The sequence below is a fragment of the Bombus flavifrons genome, chromosome 8 (assembly GCF_040668555.2).
Source record: "Bombus flavifrons isolate JBK064 chromosome 8, iyBomFlav1_principal, whole genome shotgun sequence".
Lineage (NCBI taxonomy): Eukaryota > Metazoa > Arthropoda > Insecta > Hymenoptera > Apidae > Bombus > Bombus flavifrons.
Genome location: NC_138449.1, coordinates 3,771,654 through 3,796,679, shown reverse-complemented (window position 1 = coordinate 3,796,679; position 25,026 = coordinate 3,771,654). Strand labels below are relative to the sequence as shown.

Here is a 25,026-nt window from a genome sequence, read left to right as displayed (position 1 = left end):
ACTCCTTAAATAAAATATCTAGAATTCTCATAGATTACAGATAAACATTGTATATAAATTCTTATGATCATATTTTGTCACTGCTTATTCACGATTATTTAATCAATCAATAGTTACAAGTTTTCAAAGAGATAGAGGTTATCACAAGAAATTTGTACTGTTACTAGTCTTTAAAATTTATTAGGACGATAAATTGCACTAAACCCAAGAATTCCAGCAGTCCTCAAATGTAAAATAAAATCGTTGCACAGCATTTTCTAAATAGCTGACCTATTAAGTTAGTTACAAATTCAAAGTAATAAAGAAAAAAACAAAAATTCGTCCGAGATTGTCCATTTAAAATTTTTTATACGTGTCACGTTTTCCCAATTTATTTTTCCCATAAAACGAAGAAGAAGAGGTAGAAAGCAAAAAAAGAGGATGCGATGCGTGTCATCCGCCCTGTTCTTTCTCCATCGCCTAAATCCACTCCCGATCGAATATTCGAAAAAACGTTCACGGTATAACTTCAGCCCCCGAAGTCACACGCTTGCACTCGCCAACGTTAATAACGCGACACCAGCAGCACCGATCCATACATATCGATGTATGGGATCGATAAATATTTATGTCGTGGCACACGAAATATTGATATCGTCCACGATTTAATGCATTCCACGCGAAGGAACCTCTTCAATCAACGAGTTTCCTCAGTTTTTTTCCAAAGCGGTCCGCTTGACGATTCGCCTTTTTATTACCTTTTTTCATTCGTCTGTCCGCTCGTCCATCGAAACTCGTTTGGAAATTTCTGCGATTCATCAACGCGGCTCATTTCCATTGCGTCGATCGTAATTTACTTCTCTTCTCCAACGATCGACGATAATTTCACAAGGTGCAAGTTGCGATTTAATCGCGTCCTTCGACCTGATTCAACAACAGTCCGATAAGAGGCGACAGGAGACCACCTATAGGAACGAAGACCGAGTTCGGTCAGCCTCTTAATGACCGTTTGTATCGTTTAATGAACGCCGGTGTCCAAGCTAAGGCGTAGTCCCTTGAGAGAAGACACATGTGTAGAGACGTTTTGGAAGCTGCCTTTTGACGTAGACAATGCATATTTCGAATGGCTGCAAAGCCATATTGAGAGAGCTGAAGGGATCCAGTCGATGGAAGCTGATCTGAGACTCACCTCTCTCTCTCTCTCTCTCTCTCTCTCTCTCTCTCTCTGTCTCTCATCTCTTGAGAGACTTCTCTTAGGAAGATTATCAAGAAGAAACGAAGTTTCCTATATTACGTAACGAAGGGACATATGTAGAGACATTTTGAAAACTGCATTTTAACGTATCTACGGATAATGCATGCTTCAAATGGTTGCAATGACACAGGGAGGGGATCGAAGAGTTTCAGTAACTGACCCGAAATGGGAGAAGATTATCAAAATGAGACGACGCTTCCTATATCGTCAGGGACAAGAATGGTAAAGATCGAAGGAAGAAAGTATTAAGGACTGAAGACAGAGAGAAATGAAACTAGCGGAGGAGTAGAGCAACCTCGATGTACCTCAAATGGAAGCGAAGAATCGAGTGTTTTTTCAGTTTCATTCCGTTTCATTGAAAATCGGTGCTGGTACGAGGATAGATGGAAAAGAACTAAGAACGTAGGACTCGACGAACGAAGGAAAATAAGAGAGACTGGCAAGCGAGAAAGTAACAAAGGAGCTACTCTGAAAAACAAAGAAACTGTCAATGAATCTCGAAGAAAGAGGAGTATGGTTGGAATTTTGGAAGGAATGAGAGACCATCAGGGACGAAACGAACCGAGCGAAATAGTTTGCTTTGATAGAGACGTAGACAGAGGTAAATGCTTGCTAGCCAGGGCGAGCGGAGCACGCCTGGAAACAGTTGTCACTTCGTGATTAGGAGTTCAATAGTCCAGAAGTGCTATTACCACAAGACACGCTTCTGTGTCTACGTGGGTATGGATACATGTACACGGATGTGTGTGTCTGTGTAGACAAAGGTAGATGAACAGAATGGTAGAGAGAGAAGGAACGTTTAGAGAACTTCAATGCAATTCTCAGGCAGGGTCTCAATGTTCGTGAAGTCAGCCGCTTACGCATACTTGTGCAGTGCGCACGTTTGCTGAAAGCAAGTGGACCAATAGCCAGGGAAAGATGACTGTCGTGTTGAGGAACACGGATTCCACCGAGTAACTAGTCGCATCTTGGCCTCGCTATTATACTCGAAAGGCCGAATCCGTTTGGCCAAGTGTCCTTCGCCGTCGTCTATTGGCTGAACTACTGGCACAGAACTTTGGAACCGGCCAAGGATAAGACCGATAATTGGCTGGAGATGGATTCCGATTTTGCAGCTCCCCGATCGTGACCTGTTTGTTAACGAACTCGCTGTTCGAGTCTCTTTGGGGTGCGGTGAAAGCCGAATTTTTCAGGACAAGGATTTCCAAGAGGCTCCGAATACTTTCCGATTGTGGATCCAGTAAAATGAAGTGTGAAACCTGAAGAATTTGATTTTTTACAGTGAAAGGAATTACGAACTAGGGAAAGAAGTTAAGAGAATTGCTTTTAGTAAATTTGGGCGATGCGTGAAATTGTATTTGGAGAAGTTTTATTTCTTTTAACTTATATATGTGTAGAATATGGCTTTTATTTAAAAGTATATATCGTTTGCAATATCGTTATAATTAGATAGATTGTGACTTTTTATGCATTTACAGCAAATTTGAAGGAGAAAAATTGTACAAAATGTACATAATATGAAATAGTATAGCATGCTTTCTATAATAGTAGTAACACAATTTTCGATCGAGATTCTACTTTTATAATTATGTTCTCAAACCTATGAATGTGCATAGAAATCCGCAGTATAGTAATGAATTTCAGATTTATTCATGCTTGTTAAGAATATCAAAGAGGTCATCAATTTCGTTACAAGAATTTACGAAAAAGTGGCTATGGAACGAACTCTGATGTTCCACTGGAAGCTAATACATAAATCATTCTGCTTATTGGACTTTAACTACAGTGAGCTACATCGCGACTCTTTCATCGAAATTTCATAACCGATATTCCCTCGTGACTTATTTGCGGTGTTGAAGCCAACAACGCGGTACTCCAGAATTCTCGATTCTACGATAAAACCCGAATCCACAATAAGAAACCAGAATGACTTCTTTCCTCTCATCCAGTTTCGTTTGTCTCTTTTTTACCGTGCTAACACGCGCCACATATAGCTTATCCAAGGAAGTATTTAATTGAAATTGAATTCTGTTTTTATGGAAATACGAAAAAGCGATGTGTCTCTCTATGAGAACTAATATCGAAACCGCAAAGGCGGATATTGCTTCGAGATGCCTAAGTTCCCGTGCCGAGAAGATACCGCGCATCGCATGGGCGGGACGTAGGTGCTGTAATTCACTTGGAGTAAGATGGTTTATAACTTTTTAATTTATGAAACAAATTGTATAGTCAAAATTGTAATTATTATATACCTTCAATGAACGTCAAATATAGGGAACATTGAAATATCGTGCACAAAAATTATTGATACTGTCTCTAAAATAGGAGTTAAAAAAATTTGTATAGGTCAGTTGGCTGCTACTACATGTTTCATGAAATATTCTTCTACGTATCGTGAAAACGTATTGCAGCAGACAATAAAGCTATAACTTAATTGATTTTCCTCCATTTTTGTCGCTAAATGTAGACTAAATATTTTCTACACGATCCTTTAATTTGTCACTTACGTCGTTGTATCTTCAAGAATCGTTGAATCGTTAGCACGAAATTGTCAGCGATAGTTTTCGGTCAGAACAGCAGGTCGTAATAAATTGCTGGAAGCACAGAGGATGGGAAGTAATTTTTTATAATGGAACATTGGAAGTGGAACGAACAGTATCGGTGCACGAGTTGAAAGTTGAGCAGTATCTTGTTAAAGTTTTGGTGTTACATTTGGTGAAAGACAGTTGCAGCGAGGATCATTCGAAACTGCCTTATTTTGCTTGAACTACTTGTCGTAAATGTTCGTACAGAGATTAGCCGGGGAAATGGGGCGAACTTTCGCTGTTATTTCTTCGGTTGCATGAGCAAATCTATTCGAAAGTGGATTGATGCGCCAAAAATCAAAGTTACAGTTTCCATTCGGTTCGATGAGTATTGGAGTGTTTATTTGAAAATGTATGTCAAATGTGATGTTTCTAATTCTAATCATTATCAACCAACTACAGATTAGACTTTTTTAAAAAGACTAATAGAATTTTTCTGATCTTTCGCAGACTTGTAGACGACTTTGAACTCTGTAATATTTCTGTCATAGATTAAGAAAAATATATGTTAATTTTATTATTTCTTACTGTTCCTTATTTTATATAATACTTTATTTTCTAACACAAATATATTATAAGTACTATAACTAGTAGTAATATAACTTCATCGCTTAAATAATCAGCTTTTTAAATTTTGTTGGTGCCAGGAGTAGGTAAAGACGTGAAATCCGTTAATATGAAGAAGATTCTACAGTATTAAGAATCAAGTTCCAAAGTCGGAAGATTTAAAAGAATCCAATCCAAATTAAATTTGAAGTTTAATCGTTGTAACGAAACTGTTTAAGTCGAACTTTATGCCGCATTTCTTCTTCTGAAAAATAACTTAAAAAAGCTTATTCGAACTCTCCGAATGATTTACTAAACGCGAAGGATTCGAAGTTCTATGCATAATATTTTAAAATCAAGTGAAAGATCCTCTCTGGTACGAGATCTTGTTCGGGAACGTTTTAAAATAGAATTTATTGCTGGTGCTTGATCGAGTAACAAGAAAGGCGTGTCCAATTCTCAATTCGATCCCAATTTGACGATTACCGACTTCATTAAATTGTCTAATTTCACGAACGGCGGACCAGCTGGAAAAAGAAATTGAAACAGCTGTGGTAAGTCCCTTAACACCTCGAGCTGAATTGCGAGGGAGTCAATTGGCGAACGATTCGAATTGGCGGGGAAATCGAATATCCAGGTTATCGTGATTGATTACGGATCACCGCTTCTTCTTCGACCTTCTTTCTATTTTAGCTTCGTCTATTTTCTGTCTTTTCTACGTTATATTCGTTGTCTCTCCCTTGGTATTTCATGCCTCTACGTTCTCGCCATTTGTTCTCGTTATTCACGAAAGGATTCGCAAAACAGATACAATTTGAAATTTGACCAATTTCGCAGTTCTATAATACATTATACACGTTTTAGTAGATGATAATATTAATTCTTTGATTATAATATTGAAGTTCATGGTCCAAACAAGAAACAGAAATCAATACTAAAAGCTACAGAATCCTCATTGCAGACTATTTTCTCTCGAACATTCTCGAAACATTTCTCACTCATGCTCTACTGAAAAATAATAATGCTCTAATAAAAGAAATCTTCCTAAATCCAAACTGAAGAAAATAGAGATAAATGCGATCATCAATCAACTCCAGAAATATTGGACACCAATAACCTTATAACAGCAGAACATCACCAATCAACGATCGGAAGGGTACGAGCTTTTTCATGACGCAATAACTTCAACAATAATGAACCGACGATCCATCAACTCTGTTCTTCATAGTTCGATCCTTGTCTTATGCACAAGGGGAGGAAACGTTTCTTCCCAAAGAGGATTACGCGGAGACGAAGCATAAGGCAAGGGTTGCTTGCAAAACAAGAGCGTGCAAGTCGCCCAATACACTCGAACTGATTTGCTCTTACGCCTGAAAGCGTGTTTAGTCGCTGTAGGGATTTTTAATCGAGAAAAGAAAGACTTTGATGACGATGTCTGACGTTCAAATTGACATAATCCGGGCTCGTAGCGTAAAGGGGATCCTCTAGGTCCTTGTACTCCTTTTTTTTCACAAGTACAGCCCTCGAGTACTAGAGATTTTTTAATTCCTAGGACTGCTACGCGACACGTCTCCGTCATTGATTTTCCCTTGACTTTTGACGAGTGTCGCAGACGAGTAGGAATTAACTCCTGAAATTTAATCCACTCTCAAGGCTTTTGGCCGGGATTACCTTCGTTTTGGGCGCATCTGTTGCTCGAGAGTACCTTTAACATCCCTATTCTAACGGAATAGGGTTCACAGCATTTTATAGTTTCGTCGACTATCTGTATTTTTGGCTGTATTTTTTACTGCATGACGTGACTGATGAGATGATGAGACTGATGATGTGACGTAGAAAGCATAGATTATTTTGGATGGTAACTTTACTATTTTTAAAGACGATTTATGCAAGAAGCATGACGTTATTTGTCAATTCTCTTTCACAGAGTCTAGACTTTATTCTTTATTAAAATCAATGTTTCGACTTTAAAACCTCTCTATTAAAATTTTCAAGGAGAACTCGGGCTCTGTGATATTTATTTTTCATGAGTAAAGTAGTGTGTGAAAGTAATATGAGATCTTTGAAGATCTAAAACAGGTACCAGAAAGTACACACTGAGCTATGGATCATTGCGATATTTACATCCATCTCTCAATCTTCGTCAAATTTAAGCTACCAAATATCTGTATCTTTTAGGACAACAATTATAGTATGTTGTTTGTATAATAAATTTTATTTAAAAACATACTATTTTATTTAAAAACTGCTATCAAATTCGATAGCAATGTCTCTATTGTATTACTTTTAGAATAATTCATAGACTTGCAAATCTTTACTATCACATATAACACAAATCAAGCTGAGTTCATAAGGGATTATCCTTTAATTCTAATTTCTAAGATCCAGAAAAAAGAGCAGGATCAGAGACCGGTGTTTGAAATCGATTTTGAATTGATCGCGGTCAATGCGCCAAAATCGAGGCATTCTGAAGAATGTCCCAAGGGTGCTTTTCCATTCTTTTCTCTAGTGGCTGGAGGATGAATATCACGGCTTTCTAGCTTCCTCTACCCCTTGCAAGTTGACGCCCGAGTCACGAAGCCATCTGTTACAGTTCGTCGAAGTTTCACCCGCGGAAGATCGTATTTATTCGCACGGGAGGAAAGAAGAAGAAAGGAATCTCGTATTTTTCACGAACGGATGAAGAGTTTCGAGAAGTTTGAAGCGCACGACTGATTTGTCGATTCTCCGTTACGAATTCTTCCATGACCCAAAGAACGTTTTGATCGTAATTTTTGACGATTATGGCCTATGACTTGATTCGCGGTAATTGAAAGCAGTGGTCGAGGGAGAAAAGCCTGATGATTATTTTATGTTTAATGAAGGAATTAGGCGAAATTACGTTAGAAGTTATCTGGAGTTTAGGTGATATTTCATGGATAAATGGAGTGCGGGATAGTATTTAGCCTATATTGCCTGTGTTGGTTGGTTTATGTAGGCACTAGATAGTTCACGAAATATGTAGAACGATAAAGACTGTGTTTCGTAAACTGAAATTCCATGGAATTAATTAACGCTTTTGCTAATAGGATGTGGTTAAAGTATCCGATACTGTTCATAATTACTGGGAATTTGTACTCGAAAATTTGCAATAGATAGAGTAGGTAATCAATACTGGATTTATTATTAATATACATTTTAGATAACTTTGACAGCGTTAAGGTATTTAATAAATTCACTTTTCATTATTAAATAACTTCACTTACGATGTTAGTTAGTATTCTATCTCTTTTTAATGAGAATTAAACCTAAGTCTATTAATTTTATCAATAGAGAACGAATAATCATTTTTGAACAGTACATATTTTGATTGTTAAATATTCTTGTTCGTGGAACACGAAGCCAAACTTTTTATCATGTTATTCCCATGAAAATAAATTTAACTTCGATAGACTGTCATAAAAAACTTACTACACGTAATTTCATACGTAGCACAAATTGATTTATCTAAATCGTTTCGTTGGTGTTGCGGGAAAGTTGCAGCCGGGACTAAAAGTTGAAATTAAACCTTTCCTGTCTGTGATTAAAGGAATTCTTCTGCGTAAAACCGATTAATTTTATTCACGTGTGAACTCGCCGCTTTAAATCACACGATCCAATGCACCTGATGCAATTTCCTCCGCGTTAGATTACCTAAAATTTATGAGAAGACCGGACAAATAAATCACCATTAAATACTATTGACATAATTCTAATAACTATGCGTTTAACAAGCAAAGCGTTCATATTAATATCATTATTTGTTTAAAACCTTCAATTTATATTTAGTCTGACCATCTATCGTTAATAACAATATTGTATATATAATCTTGATTTTATGTCATGAATATAGATGCGAATATTATATTATAATTTTTTATTGAGAAAGTTCGATAATATCGAAGACTTAGGACTTTGTGTGCGAAAACTCAAAGATCGACATGACACGGTAATGCGAGTGGGGTCTCTGCTAATGCTGTCACGTCACGTCACGTCACGCCTTCCAGGTGGCCCGAACCGAGTGACCTGTCGATGACAGCTTTTCTATCGCTGACGCGCGACGCGATGCCTATAAGATCGAAATTAACCCCTGTAACGCGTCAATTCACCCCTTTGCCCAGAATTCATTCCGCTCGATTAACTTTGAACCTGCGATCCAAGAGGATTTGAAAGTAGGACACGTCGATCTTCGCCTGTCTCTCGAAACAGTTAAGTTTCATTCGCTTTGGATATGTGGGAAAAATCTTATTATGTCGTTTCGACTTTAATTTCTCACACTTGTCACATTATTACTAATTTCTTCTTGTTCGTGACAAAATATTTTGCCTAGGAATGGAGATAGGTAAGAGGTTCTTAAAATTTGTTTACTCAAGAATCCATTAGCAATGATTAAACTTTTGTCTTTTGTGATAATTCTATAATTTGTCTTTTTAAAACGAAGGATTTTACGTAATTTAATTTACGAAAGATTAACACGATTATCTGGGACAATTCAGAATTTTAAATATGAAGGAAGTTTATGTCTAAAACATTACTAATATATGAACATTATATACAATATATAACCATTACTAATAATAACAAACATATTACGAATGAAAAATGTGAATATTGTGTTGAGAGAGCGCAGTTATGACATAAATTAGTATTTGTATATAGAAGAAAATACGACACTATTTTTTGCTGTTTCACGCGCAAATTTTTTATCTACATGAGTAATAATAAAAATGAAAAATGTGCACCGACGAAAATTTTCACATCGTTGCAGGATAAAATGGAAAATAACATTAACTTTTAAATATCAATTCTTATTTCAGTTACTAACTAAAAGTTAGCGTTATATTTCTTACTCTAACATAATTTGTTCAATTTCATAGAAATTCGATATTCTAACATATTTCAAATATTTTAGAGTAAAATTTAATAGATACACTTCATAAATAGATATATTGTACAATAGGTATATACTTAATAGATTATAGATAATGTAATATATTAATAGATATTTCTAAAAATAAAAGAGAAGCTACACATAAGTAAAGAAATATACACATACTTAATGCTACATGTAACCGAAAAAAATTTGCCTTTCTTATCGCTAAACATAGGAGAAACAGTTTCTACACGGTCCACAAGTCAACATCGTTTAACTTGCCACTTGCTTCGTTGATGCTTCATCCTAGTACAGCAGTATTCGCCAAATATTCGGGAAGGAAACGTCCTATCGGATCGAAGATCAGGGGAGAAAGCAAGAGGGTTGTTTCCCTTGTCGGTGATTGAGACGGTGTCCTGGTGAACAGCGTCAATATTTATACAATTTATATCAAGGAAGAATGCTACGTGGAAGATCTTTATTATTTCAGACATATGAAAAGCTGGCAGACCAGTTCACTAACCGTAACGTCTTTTTTTTTTCTTTACCTGGATTATTGTCTAGTGAATGGAGACTGCGAGTCTATAAATCGAAAGAAACGTCGATGCACCCTCTGTGGTAAATTTTCCATGAATAGAATGCCGATCGAAAGTGTCGGTGTCACTCGTTGGGATTGTCATAAGATTCTTCTTCATGCAAAAATTTAAACATTTGAGTTTTTAAAAATTTAAATAAGAATTTGAGACTGTATAAATTATATTATTCACCTATTTCTATTAGTTCTCTTTTCTCAAGAGGATGATACAAATAATAGTAAATTCTGAGGCAAATTTGAGAACCAGTATTTATAACAACATCAAAATTCATTATCGTTCACGCACTTTTCATTTTACGAAGTTGATCAAAGTGGCTTCTGAACGGCTCATACATGATATGAAATCGATAATCGTCAGTCGTAATAGCGTAAGATAAAGCTTTCAAAATCCCCTAATAACATTTCACATTCACAAATGTGAAATAAATGAACATAAATACGACCAAAATGTCATTCGCTCGAAACCACAACAGAATGTGCGCATTAAAAAGCTATCAAGCAAAAGTAGCACGTTCGAAAAATCAATGCATCACCATTCGTAATTTAAATTAAATATAATACGAGAATCCCGGTTACGTCCGGTGTACATTTATCGGCAATATATGTGATGGAGAATAATGCGCGTCGGGTCACCGTTTAATATGTTTAATGCACTCCGCCTGCTGGAATCCTGGTAACTTTTAATCTCATTAGGGAGAGCGCGTCTCCGCGAATACGTCATAGTAATGCCTCGAGGGACGAGTTCTCCAAGCAGTGAATTACTCGTGCTCTAAAAGCAACGGGGTAGAGCTCACTTTCTCGCTCCAATGAAGAACAAGAAAGCCTCGTTCTCTATTTCGCCCTTTTTTTCCTGGTCCACCATAGCTCGTGCGGCCGATTTTATAACGTTCAATCGCGGTCGAAATTAATGTCACGACGTTCCACCTGCAACCAGAATTTCTCCTACTTTTATGTCGTTTTTAAAACGCTTTGTTGTCCCTTCTATTCCTTTTTCTAAGTGTGAAATTGAACTTTATCTGAAAAAAAATAACGAAGGTAGAGGTTTAGTGCGAGTTACAGCTTCCTTCATAGAATCAGTTAATAAGAGCTCATTTCAGTTTAATGACACTTCGTTTATATTTCTGTGGGATGGTGTGACGTCAGGGAAGGACGTGGCGTGAGGGGTGATTGTTTATAAACGTTGTCAAGATATGTTAATGTTGTCAAGGAATGTTGTGAGCGTTACCAAGGCTTGTTAAGAGAAAAATGAGCGTGGTAAATGCTGTCAGAGTTGAATTTATCGTGGTCAAAAGAAGTTCATCGTGTTGTTGTGACGTAGAATTAATGAGTAACAAATACGCGAAACGCGATATTGTATTCGATTTTGTGAGAGTGCAACGATATTGTGTTTATCATACTGTTCTTTCTGTTATTTATAATATATCATTCCTACAAATTGGGGGCTCGTCCAGTTTTAAACCGTGCCAATCTAAATTTCGGGAAGCGGTGTGATAAAAGATCGTTAGCCATTGCGAATAATATTGTGTGTATTTGAAGAAATTATTGTGAAGTCAAGGATGGTAAATTGTGAGGAGGAACAATTTTCTAGTGAGGAAGAGTTGACGATGGAAGTATTGAGGAATAAGCTTGCTCAGATGAATCTACCGATATCTGGGGCAAGATCAGTGTTGGTGGCCAGGCTAAATCGAGGGTGTAGTGCTGGTTAATCAAATTTCAAAGAGCAACAGAGCGGTGAAGGGTCCGCGGAGAAACGAGATACGGAGACCAAACCAAAAAATAAGCCTGATCGAGATGTAGGCGAAAATCTCGAGAGGCTTAGGACGAAGGAGTTGAAAGAACGTCTAGCTAGTATGGGGCTAGAGACGAAAGAAAGAAAAGCAGAATTACGTGAGCGTTTACGGGCGGCCTTAGAAGAAGATGCGTCGTCAGAGGAGGAAACCGACTACGAGAGTGAAACAGAAGATGATGAAGAAGATGAAAGCGAACGCAGAAAGAGCGTGCGAGATGGACATCAGAATTGTGATAGATGCTGTAGAAAGACACGTAGGCGTACGACATTAAGTTTTCAAGAAGTACAAGACGCCTTAGAAGTTTTTACGGGCGAAAATAACGAAAATATCAACCAATGGTTTAAAACATTTGAAGAAACGGCAAGCATGTGTATGTGGATAGAGGAACAGAAAGTAATCTATACAAAAAAGCTGATGAGAGGATCAGCTAAAATATTTGTGAATTATGAGTGCCATGCTATAACTTGGTGTGAATTAAAAAGAGGTCTTATAAAGGAATATTCGAAAAATTGAATACTTGGCAAATACACCGTAGACTTCAACAGACGAAAAAAAGATGACGAAGGATGTACGGCTTACATGTATCGTATGCTTGGGATAGCTAGTCACATGGATATGGAAGAAGCAACAAAAATGCGGTACATCGTAGAAGAAATAAGAGACAAAGAAGTCAATAAAGCAATACTTTATGGGGCTAAATCAATGAAAGAACTTAAGGAAAATCTAATAATCTATGAGGAACAAAAATCACGAATAGCAGGATCATCTGTGAGACCGGGTAGAGCTGAGGACAACAGGAAATACAGGCAATCTGGAAGTGTAATGAAGTATAGAAGGTGTCATAATTACGGCGATAAAGAACATGTGAGTGCCGATTGTCCAAACAAATCGAGAGGTCCTAGATGTTTTAAATGTAGAGAATTCGGACACATTTCAACAAACTGTGCGAATATACTAAAGGTTAAGACGCGTTGTGATGGGTGGTGGAATGAAAATAAAAGAGGAGTCAAGCAAATAAAGATTATGAACGTGAATGTAGTGGCAAATGTAATGGCAGATTGACACAGGAAGTGATCTTAATTTAGTAAGAATGAGTATGTATTTGCGTTTAGGAGCACCTCAACTTGAGAAAAGAATTATTAGATTCGATAGTATAGGCGCTGTGAACGTACACACCATGGGACGGTTCAAAACAGATATAATAATTGACGGTTTAAAGGCTAGACTTTGACGTAGTTCCCGATAACTTCTTAGGACACGATGTACTATTAGGTATTGAATTAACTGAGCAAATGGAAGTAAGAGTGAAACATAAACAAGTTAAGTTTATACAAATTAAAAAAGAACTACGTGAGAACCAGTGTGCTGTCGAAGATAGTGAATGGAATGAAGTGTTAAATATAGACGTATGTAGTGAACAAAACGACCGAGATATGATCGAATTGGACCATATTGAAGATAGAAAAACCAGAGACGATATTAAAAATTTAATTAGCGAGTATACAGTGACGAAGACAAAGGACACAGGTGTGCGTATGAAAATCATACTTGAAGATGATGCACCAGTATACCAAAACCCACGGAGATTGTCAGCAGAACAAAGGAAACAGGAAACGTTAAAGGAGAAACAACAGGAAATCGAGATTCTCCGGAAAGAACGAGATTTAGAACGTGAACGAATTACGAAAGCCGCAAATCAAGCAGATCAGGCAGAACAGTCGCTTATTTCAGTAGTAAAAGAATATGAGCAGTATCGCGAGAAAATGCAAAAAACCGTTACTGACGCGGAGGTTGCGTTTTCAAAATTACTCGAAGAGAAAAATGCACTTGCTTTACAATTGGAGGAAGAGAAGAGAAAGTGTGAAGCTCTCAAGCTTCGTTTCAAGGAAGAATCGGTTAACAAGAATGATATTCAGAAAGAAAGAAGTGAGCAATGTGTGATAAATAAAGTAAATGAAAATAAGATCAAAGATCTCGAAAAGCTGTTGCTGGAAGAAAGAGAATGTGTCGGTCAACTTGAACGTGATAGCATCAAATTATTCGAAAAGGAAGAAGAACTGATCCGTCTGCGCAATGAAGTCTCAAATGCTACTGCTCAAGAAACGCAGCAACTCGAAGACTTACAGAGTCGCAATAAAATTTTGGAGGGAAGTAGAAATAATCCTGAGAATGAGGTGCAAGAGAAAAGAATATTTATGGAGCAATATATAAATAAAAAAACTGAATTGCAATCAAAATTGAAAGAAAATCAACAAGAAAGCGCCGGTTCATAGAGAATCAGAGAAAAGTTTGCGGACAGAAATAGAACGTGCGACGAAAGATTTGGAGAAAAAGAATACGTTGATAGAAGATATGAAAAAGCAATCTGAATACAGTAGAAGTGTTATTAGTACAGGAGGGCCGAAGCGGTTTGATTGATCGAGTTCAAAAAGCTCAAGAAGAAGATGACGAACATGAAGACAACGAAGGATAATCGTCATCCATCGAAGTTGATAGTCGGTGCAGAATAGCAAGAAATCAGGAGCGCAAGTGAAATTAGTAATATTGGGCACATCTGGCCCAAGGCTTGTTAAGAGAAAAATGAGCGTGGTAAATGCTGTCAGAGTTGAATTTATCGTGGTCGAAAGAAGTTCGTCGTGTTGTTGTGACGTAGATTTAGTGAGTAACAAATACGCGAAACGCGATATTGTATTCGATTTTGTGAGAGTGCAACGATATTGTGTTTATCATACTATTCTTTCTGTTATTTATAATATATCATTCCTACATTTCTAGCGTGGCAAGGGAACCGTACTTCGTTTTACGGGACTGATGCTGGAATTTCAGATGGTTTCTTTTTAGATTCGTCATATTTGTGATGAAGTTTGTGCATAATGATTATACGCGAAATTTAATAATACGCGCGGTAATATAGCAGATTCTTTCATTTTGTGTATGAATACAAATTTGAGAAAATTATTGATTGAAAATATTGCGTATTAAATACATCATTTTAAGTAATAATGTTCATTTCGACACAATGTCCATTGCTTTGTCTGTCTTTCTAAACCACTTTGTCTAAATGAGCAGAAAGTAGAATGCAACAAGTGTGTCAACTGCACTACTTAAATAAAAGAACCGCAGTGTGTGCGTCGATAGAAGCAAATGTGTTTTATCATATAAAAATAAAAGAATACAAATTATAAAAAGATACCGTAAAAATAATTTAACCTAAATCCTTATTGACCGCTTATGATCCAATTGAGGGTTAGGAATATTTTTCATTTCTTTTTTTAGACATTACGATATTGATAAGATTAAAAAGTGACAAACTTGCATGGTAACGCTACGTTTATTAGTTCGAATTATTTGTGAAAATTCCAGAAATAAAAAGGAACGTCTCGTAGAAGATTTTAGTGGAAACCACTAGAGCAGTTTCCTTGTATCGACGTTTCTATTATTTCGCTCGAAATCCTGGATATTCGTGGCGCTCGAGCAATGAAAATGGACGTGTGAAATTTTCGCGGAACGTAATCAACGACACAAGCTGTACCTCGACATGAAACTAACATCGACTGTACCGACATCATTTTCAACTGTATCGATATCGTACACTGATGTCTTCTCAATCGCTCCAAGGAAAACGCGCAATATAATTATTGCCAATAATAATTTAACTTTAATTTTCTTCTTTCCTTACTTGGATTTTATAAACATTAATTACTATACTTTGTAGTTTGAAAAGGTATCCCGGAGTTAAAATAGCAGCAAATGGCTTCACAGTATTGATTCAATTAAAATTATTAATTAAATATTGAATATTTCATTTGAAAGCTTGAAATCCGATATTGAAAGTCGAAAATTGGAATTTAGGGATTGGAAACTTGAGTAATTGAAAATTGAAAATTTGATATACATTTGAAAGAAAACTTTACTTGGTTTTCACTTAATTTCTCTATTAAGAATTTCGTTATAAATAGAAATTACGATACTCCTCCATATCTCTTTCCTGTAATTATAGAAAGATCACTAAAGCTTACATATTATCTACAATTCCCACGTACGCTAAAACACCGAGAAAGATCAATAATGTGCAAATTGAGGATTCCGGTAGAGCATCACTAAACGCATGACGAAAATTTACACAGAATCAAATTACGGATTCGAACAACGCATAGTCATCTCGTCTCGTAATCCTATTACCAAAGTTAGCCCATTAAATCTTTCGTTACTCCAAATATTCGGAAGAGCCGAAAAACAAGAACGCATTAAACGTGATTATCGTGGGTGCCGGATGCAGGCGAACGAAACCAAAAGATTTTAACGCGTTCGCGTTATTCTTCGTTACTCTCAAATGGTTTTCTTCCGTTTACATTGTAATCATGGACTGAAAAACGCACGAAGTAAGGACAATGTGCATTTACGAGGTGTGGAAAATTTGATAAAATAGCTACGCATTATCGAGCAGCGTATTCCCATATCCATTTGTAACTCACTTCTTCGTTAATCTTTAGCATTAGCTTAGTGTCGAATGATTCGTTAATTAATGAAAATAAATGTTTAGCGCAAATTAGAGAAAAATGTATAATATTAATATACTTCTCCTGTATTTCCACGGTGAATTATTCTATATTACCGTACGGTATATATTTAGCAGGTCCATTTATCTCCATGGCATATATTTTTATAAAAATCAGAAAATACAGGAGGAAATATTCTCGTGTACAAATAAACATTTCAATATATCTCGTGCATACGTGGTAAATCAACGTTGAAACAACACGGAATTATATGTTTCGCAGTATTGGGATTGTAAAAAAAAAACGTTTCGAAGCTAGTCGAATATTTTTCATGTATTTAGAAGCTTTGGAATCTAAACCTTTCACGATGTATTTCATTTCATATATTATTTTTTCATGGATTCCGATTCTACCTGCAGTATTTGTTGTGTACGCACTCGAGCAGGGATACAGGTTAAATCTAAATTTCTTCGACGTGGAATAAAAATCTATTCTGAGAGACAAACCTGCGTATTGCTATTCATGGAAGTCTTGTGAATTTTGATCCGTGAAAATCCTCTGCTGTGCTTAGTAATACGATTCATTTCATAGAAATTGTCTAAAACCATTGAAAATCGAATTTATTTATTTTGGAACAACTTACGTATATGTATATATTGATTGATGAGTACTCAATACTTCGAGTTCATAACAATTCGTAGAATTTTCAAAACTATCATTGATTCTATTGATAATGGTAACAAACTTTACAGAATTCCTGATAAAAAAATCTATAATTTTACAAATAATGCGCAATTTTTTATAGTTTTAAATTTAACTCAACCTATAGTTTATATTTAGCTTTAAATTCAATATAAAGCTATAGCAACCGATACTGTAGACATTTTATGTAAAGAAGATCGAAGATTTAGTCGAAAAACAGTGCACAATTATAAAGAATGTGAAAAACTGCATTACTAATTGATTACATTACTTATAGAATGACATAATACTTATTATATTACTATATTATATAATATTGATATTTCAATATCTATGTATTCGATATTTAGATATCGAAACAAAAATATTAATATTTAAATACAATCTTCTAATATCAATATGTACTTAGAAGGTAACAATTCATAAATTTTCAAAGATCTCCACGCATAATTTAGATTTTTCTATTATCGTAAACCACGTCCCGTGACAAAAGTCATTCTTTCTCTTGCAGTGTGTGTTGTTCTGTGAATGGACTCCGGTTCAATCTTGCGACTCAGAAGGGTGCTGCAGAATTCCCGCGGAAGAGAAGAGGGACGACGTGACGATTTGACGGGTGCAGAAGAAGAAAAGAAAAGAAAAGAAAACGAATGGAGAAAATATTAACCCAGCCAAGACGAAAGTCAGTGTCTTCTTGGCTGATTTGACATTTTCGTGTGCGCGCGCGCGTGTGTGCCTGCGAGGTCCGTGTTTTCATCGCTTCAAAACGGAAGCTCGGAAGAAGAGAAATGGGAATATTGGGAAAATTGCTTTCGTCGGTGTCCCTGGTGTCCATCTGGTGTCTGCTGATCGTCGAACCAGGCAAGGTTCAGAGGGAACAGGATCATCTGGGTAAATCACCTTCTTATTGTATTTGTACCTTTGGTTTCCGGGCTGACGTCACACGATTTCACTTTCGGTCCGCGGTAACTGTTAGTTGCTTTTTATCACGAGATGAAATTTTTTGGAAAATTGATAATGAAGTTTCTGCGTGATTAATTTTAAACGATGAAACGCGAAATTACTAATGTTAAATGAATATTCATGATTCGGAAAATGGAGAAATTTATATGAATTCTTTGAAACATTTTCTTTGGTAAATTGTGAGCTTTGTTTCGACTCAGAATCGAAATTTTTGTGGTATGTATTAATAACGGAGAGTTATATGACTTGCAACGGAAAGTTCATTATTTGATAAAATATACGCGGAGAAAGGAATAATTCATTATATAAAATTTCTAGGTTTTTTTACGTTGTTAATCTGTAAACCATTCTAACATCTAAATACTTTTTAATTTTTCTATAGTATGTGATAATTTTGTTCAGCAGCTTTTTCATTGATAATTCTATTCAGAAAATTATTTTTCCTCTTTGAGTTTATTTTCATTGGTGCATTGTATTATTCGCGCTATTGATTTATTAATCTAATCTAACATTTTTGCAATGTACTAAGTAAGTGTAAATGTATCCATATCCAAATGTAAATGTAAATCCTGATTTATCGTTTCTGTATGTTTAGCAGATTTATTACTCTTCTGCTTGGCAGTTCGTCCTTGAGGCAGATTTATCATTTCGAACAGAATTTATCAACCTTTTTTCCGACACGTCCAACTAGAATCGCATCTTCCTATTTTTTGTATTATAATATTTATGGTAGTTGATTGTAAACATTTCATCATCACGAATATTAATATCGCGAACATGTCTACTGCAACAAACGCGTTTCATTAATGAACAACAGTAAAACGCGACTTTGCCGCGCGAATTAATGAAACAGTTGAACTGAATGCTCTTTATTGCATACACCGGAAATTTGGCGAAAAATGAAAAACGAACGAGATATCGAACAAAGGCTGCATTTGCCATTTAAACGCGAGAATTTCGTCTCTCGTTGCGATTCATAGACGCGCTAACACGGCTGGATAGCTGCTGCGCTGATTGAATCGTCACGTTGCACAATTATATCGCCGAACAATTTATATGCGCGTATGTTCGCGTTGATATATTTTTCTTTCTACTTTCATCGATCGCTCGACGATTATAATTACACTGCAAATTTGTATGCAAATCTATATTTCTATGGACAAAATTGAAGAAATCGAAGGTAAATAGAAATCTATTCATGTGCATCATATTATAATAAGTGTTAATTAATATTACGAAATAGTATACCTTTAACGTGGTATATATTTTTGTGTATTGTAAATATTTCGTACTTTTCTGCATCTTTAAATTTGTCATAAATTCATAAACATTGATAGTCTAATTATGTCCGTATGATTCATCTTCTGGATTTTAAAGAAATGTGAAAACTTTTAATTTCGAAGAAATTTACAAATGTTGAATTTTTAATTAAAAAGAAATGCACTTAGTTAATTAATCGTGCTATCAAGCCCGTGAAAAGATTGTTATGGAATCTCATTTCTCAGCTACCCCTTTCGCTTGCTTGTTGATCTATCCTTTCCCCGTAGCATTTAATATCACGAGGCCATGGGTACAGCTGTCCACTGGAGCTTTGGTAGTGTTTCGTTGCGAAGATATCCCTCGCCTTTCGGCATTTCATTCTGCATCCTTTATTTCTGCCAGTTGCTATTCTTAAACCACCTTCCCTCGAATCGTTTATCTTGCGTTCGTTCCTCGTGGAACCGCTTTTTACGATCGCACCTGTGTCCTTTAAGGAAATTCGATTGTTGTCCCTAATTCGACGAGAAAAAAAAATCGAGGAGACTTTATAAATTAAAGGAATAGAAAAATAAACTTCCACATATAATGTAAAAAATATATTCTAGATTGAATTCTATTTTATATGAAACTTTTGATAAAAAAAAAAAGATTACTTATATTATGCTTTCAACAGTATTTCAGTATTGTTGAGCATTAAAGAATTTACAAACGTGAATTGAAATTGTTTATGATTTTCCCATGTTATATGGCAAATTCTACGTTGTATATCGCACTCTAAAACAAACCATTTCATTTTGCTAGAGAACGTATGTAAGCGGGGGTGTGTTAAAAGTTTACGTGCAGAAGCACGGATGTTTCTACAAGAAATATTCTTGCAAAGTGCTGCCATAAAGAATGATTTATCACCAGGCACGCGAGAAGTGGCTGCTTTTTATTCGCTTTTACAACGTCAGTTATTTCGAGAATTATAATACGGAAACGTTAACGTAAATATCGCCACATTTGTTCGCCTGGTTTAACCTCAACAATACTCGAAAAACGAAAAATGTGATTTTCCTTCGTTTCACATAAATAGGTTAACGTGACTGTTTATTATTACCTCGTTTATTCACCAGGTGTTTTCTTTAATTAACGCTTCACCATGTAGTAACAGGAATGGAAGAATATTGGCCTGAATATAGTTGCTCTCAATCTGGAAATAAATCGATATTTCCTATTTATATAATGGTAGTGTAAAGAATTTATAAATTTAGAATTACTTCGAAAGTATTAAAATAGAAGTTGGTTGATCATATCGATACTAACTTTATATATTGTACGAGTTTAATGGCCTGATAGGTACGTTGAACTTACGAATCGTATGAAATTAGAAATGGACTTTCTTATTTTCGATTAATATAATTACACAGATAAAATCTTATCTTCCAGAATTGTATTTTAACAAATATACTACAGTTCCAATGCAAGATAACCAAAGTATATCCCTCAAAAGCAACAACTTTCGTCAAATCGAACTCGTCTCAAGCGAAAATTCCACAGCGATCACCAGTGAAAACAAAGAAATATATTCGGTGGCCCCATTGAAATCCAGCCTTGGAGCAGTTCGATCGGGCAAAAAGCACAAATTTCATTAAACGGGCCACATAAATCCACGATTACCCTCGTCCAATAAGTCCGCAACAGGGGATAGGAACACACATATCTTTCCCGGATCTCTGCATCGATTTCGACCAACATTCGATACGATGGGAATCCAGGGGAGCGAATCCGCCATGAAGCATGGCTCAACATCTACGAAAAAAAAGGTAGAAACGTGCTTGGTTCGCGTCGAGGCCCTCTCGAAAAATGATTAACAATCGGACAGGGAACAGTCGATTCCAGGTTTACAGGCGATCCTCTATTTCCAGTCGGTGATCATCTCAAAAATCGCAGATCGTCGATTGCTTTGATCGGGCTCGATATCGCGGTGAGCCACGTTGATACGTTTGCTCATGCCACGCAAAACCTGTGATTGGTCTCGATGGAGTATTTTAAAAGTCAGGGATTTCTGTCATACAGACTGTGATTCATATCGTTCGTATTTTATTTACAAGTTGCATGGGTCTTTATTTTATGAGAATCGTTGTTGTGGTTCAGAGGTTGGTAGAGCTTCAGAATGAACAGTTTAGAAAAGGAGAAATGTTACAGAGAAGATTGTTAGATTGTTGTGGATGCTTGATTGATGGTCGAACGAATGAATGAATTAATATAATTTGATTATTTTCATTTATATTACTGATCGACAAGTGCATTGTTATATGCCTCAGAAAAATTTCATAATTTTGAAAAAGAAAATATAATATACTGACATTTACGTTTTTTTTTTAAATTGGATACTTTTTAAGAAAAATGAACACGATGAAGTCAAAGATTATTCATGATCTGTGGTTTTCATTGTAATGCAGATCTCATTGGCCGAATTGTAATAAATTAATCTTTTCTGGTAGTCAATGATAAGTTATGTGATCATATACATAGTATGCGACGAAGATAACAAATGTAATACATCAGAATTGATACACAATGACACATAGCAAATTCCTTCGAATTTCCAAATACTGATATAAATATAGCTTGAAAGTACTAATCGATAACAAAAGAAAAAAGAATTTCAAATTCTTTTAGAATTCTTGAAGAATTTTAAAGGAATTTTTATGTTGATAAGGATATTCAAATTCAATTAATTTTATTTAAAGGCAGAAGTGATGATCTCAAGAAAATCTTTTGTGTTATTTAAGCCGTTCAAGTTAAATGAAACACCTTATATATGTATAGAATCTTTTTGAAGTGTCAATTTTACAATATTCGACATACAATAACATTTTCATTCCAATATTGTATTCACAATTATTGTTGAGTAAATTGTTTTCCCGTTAAAGGGCCAAGTGGGAATCAGACATTCAGTAGACAAAATCCATAGCTAGCCTCTTATACAACCGATGAAAGCAGCAGAATCGATCGCGTATCTCAATAAAGAGGTTGCCTGAGTTTCTGCGTTCTATCCATGGCCCGATGAAAAGTGAAGCGGGAGCGGATAGATGCTTTTTGTCCTCGCTACCCTACTTGGTGCTCTTTACGCGTGTAACCATTCCGGGGTTGGTAGTTTCAGACTTCATTTCCGGAAACTGAAGCCACCAGGAACTACTTACCCGTAGGATCTAATAACTTTTATCGGTTTTCATGGCGAGCAACGGCCGGTTAGGATCGAAGAGAATAGGCGCAGGAGATGGATGCGGGATAATAGAGACAGATGGACGCGCGGAGGGATGAGATTAGATCGGGGGGAGGAGCAGAAGATGCCGTGAAATAGGGTTGAAGGCAGTGGGAGAAAATGTAGATATTTTAAGGTGAAATTTTAAAGGATGATGGAAGACCAATGGATGATTGCTACATCATAATGGAGGAAAATGGTAAATTATTGGCAAATTATTAATGATAAGTTATTGATCATTTGAGTGGAATGGGAGAATAGAGAAAGTAATGGATAAAATAAGTGGAGTTTACCTTATTTATTCAATATTTATTTATTGAAGATTCATTAAAATTTTTTACAGGAATAATAGGAAATAAAATTATTTACTGAATATGAATTGGCACTTTTTTACGAGAATAAAATAAAGCCAAGGCTGGTGGACATAAAAAGAATACTAATGCTTTAAAGAAATATTTTTCCTCTATCTATTATATTAAAAACAAACTGTCGGAAGTACATTAAAACATGTATATTACAGAATAGTACTTCTAAAAAATTAATTCTATGATTCATCCAAAGCTACTTAACAAAGCTTCCGTAATTCTAAAACATTACTAAGTGATTATAATATTCCAACTAATCCAATTTTATTTCAATCTTTACGACTTCATACACAACTTAAAATGTCGTCCTAATAATATATGAGTCAAACAGTCTAATACCACGACAAAATGTAACGAAGCAAAGTTCCTCCAAGAAATAAATCGCCAATACCGGAAAACAAAAATGAAATCAGAAGGTACAACTAGGAATCATACCGGGCTGAAACAAGATTCATAACGAAGAATGACATTGAATGAAAAACTATTTCCAACCATCGTGGAGACCGGTATCGCGGAAAAGAGTGAAAGAAAAGAGAAATGGAAGAAGTGGAAGAACGATGAAAAGCGGGAATTGGAAAAGAGGAAAGAACACATAGAAGTAACACGAATGGAATTCATATATATATATGTCGGGGTGGGATTGGAATTTTGGGCGCGTGACAATTCTTCACGTGAGTTATCCATTGTTTAACACAACTAAGATTATATTTTCACTTATACACAAGTCTGTTACAAAGATTAACAAATAATAAGTCTAGAGAATAATAAACTTAACAAATAATGAAGTTAGCGAAAAATATATTGAACGAATAATAAACTAAACAAATAATAAAGTTAGTGGATAATAAGTTGAACGGTTAGTAAGTCTAACAGATAATAAAGCTAATGAGTAATACGTTTAACGGATAGTAAGTTCAATGAATAATATGGTTTACAAACAATAAGTTAATAATCGTTATAAACAATAATTTGAGTTCAAACGAATCCACGATCAACGGGATGACTCCTTACTAAGCGCAGACTGATCTTAAGCGCAGAAACACGACGTGTCACTCTCTAAAGCAGCCACAAGACGAATGCCAGTCTCGTGGAGATTTTTCTCCCCGTACGATTGCATTTTGTTTTCTATGCCCGTTTGGAAGCATCGAGAAGGTTCCAAACGCCGTTGCTAGGCACACTCGTTGGAAGCATCGAGAAAGTTCCAAACGCCGTTGCTAGGCAGTTTCTGCCTGGAGTTTTGATTACTAATACAATGTATGTCCCATTGCATCGGCACCTCCGAGGCAACGTCACACGTGGCTAGGCCCGCTCTCGAGGTCGCATGCCGCCACAACCACATTTCTCGGAGAACACATACAACCACTCCAGACCTCCGTTAGATAAAACATCCATCCCGTGACCGTGGCTACGTTCGGCGACCAATTGTCGCCTCGAACCCAATCTTGATATCACAAATCTCTAACAATTACAGCTATGATAAAATCCAGGCTAGACTACTAGAAGATGTTCCCAAAATTTCCAAGGAACGGCTTCGGCTTTCCTTTCATCTCCGACATATATATATTTGTATATATACATACAGATAACAGAATTCATCACTATAAATACATATTCGACTATCTGTAGGATGCATCTATTGACCGTGGTAGGGTGTATCGATAATCGAAGGCGAAAGCCGGACGATGACAAATGCCTTTATCATATATGGAGGTGAACTGTGGCCACCTGCTGACATTGCCACCGTAAATAATTCGCGGCTGCCGCTTCGAATCGCGCCTTGTCATGCAGATGTCGTTTCTATTGCATTTCGACTACGTCAAGGAAATTTCTCTACACGATGGAACGGTTCGGTGAGCTGGAATCGTGCTACGATAGGATTAGTTGATAGATCCAGTGGTCACAGGTCGTTCTTCCTAATCGAACGCTGTCAGTTAGTTTACGAATGATTTAACGAATATTACATAGTTGCAAGGATATGGAATGTTTAAAAGTTGAGGGATGATGAATGGTTTGATGGTGCAACACTAGATCACAGAAGTATTTGAACATTTAATATTGAAAACTTATATGTTCATATCGTGTGTGTTATATAAAACTGCTTGACATTAGCACTGTAATCAGACACGATTGCCATGGTTACATTGGATAAGTTTGAAACCAATCTGAGAATGTAAATGAAATTACATTTTAATGTAAATAAAATTACAACACAACAAGACATTTATTGTAAACATTATATTTAGAAGAAGATTAGTATATTACATTATTCTCTAACCATGCTACAGCGGGAACATTTTTACATTGATTTCACCGGAATTTCATAGAAAAATGGAATTTCACGTGGCTACA

At 35.9% G+C, this 25,026-nt stretch overlaps 1 protein-coding gene across 6 annotated transcripts in view; it reads left to right on the top strand.

Annotated features, from left to right (window-relative positions):
* The window catches only part of LOC138182791 (protein eva-1), a 334,209-nt gene that overhangs the window by 113,270 nt on the left and 195,913 nt on the right, over positions 1-25,026 (top strand). For all 6 annotated transcript variants that reach the window (XM_069119013.1, XM_069119014.1, XM_069119015.1 and 3 more), the window contains exon 2: positions 17,354-17,730. In XM_069119013.1, the coding sequence (XP_068975114.1) occupies positions 17,628-17,730 (103 nt within the window). In that variant the 5' untranslated portion in view covers positions 17,354-17,627. The remainder of the gene's footprint in view (positions 1-17,353; positions 17,731-25,026) is intronic.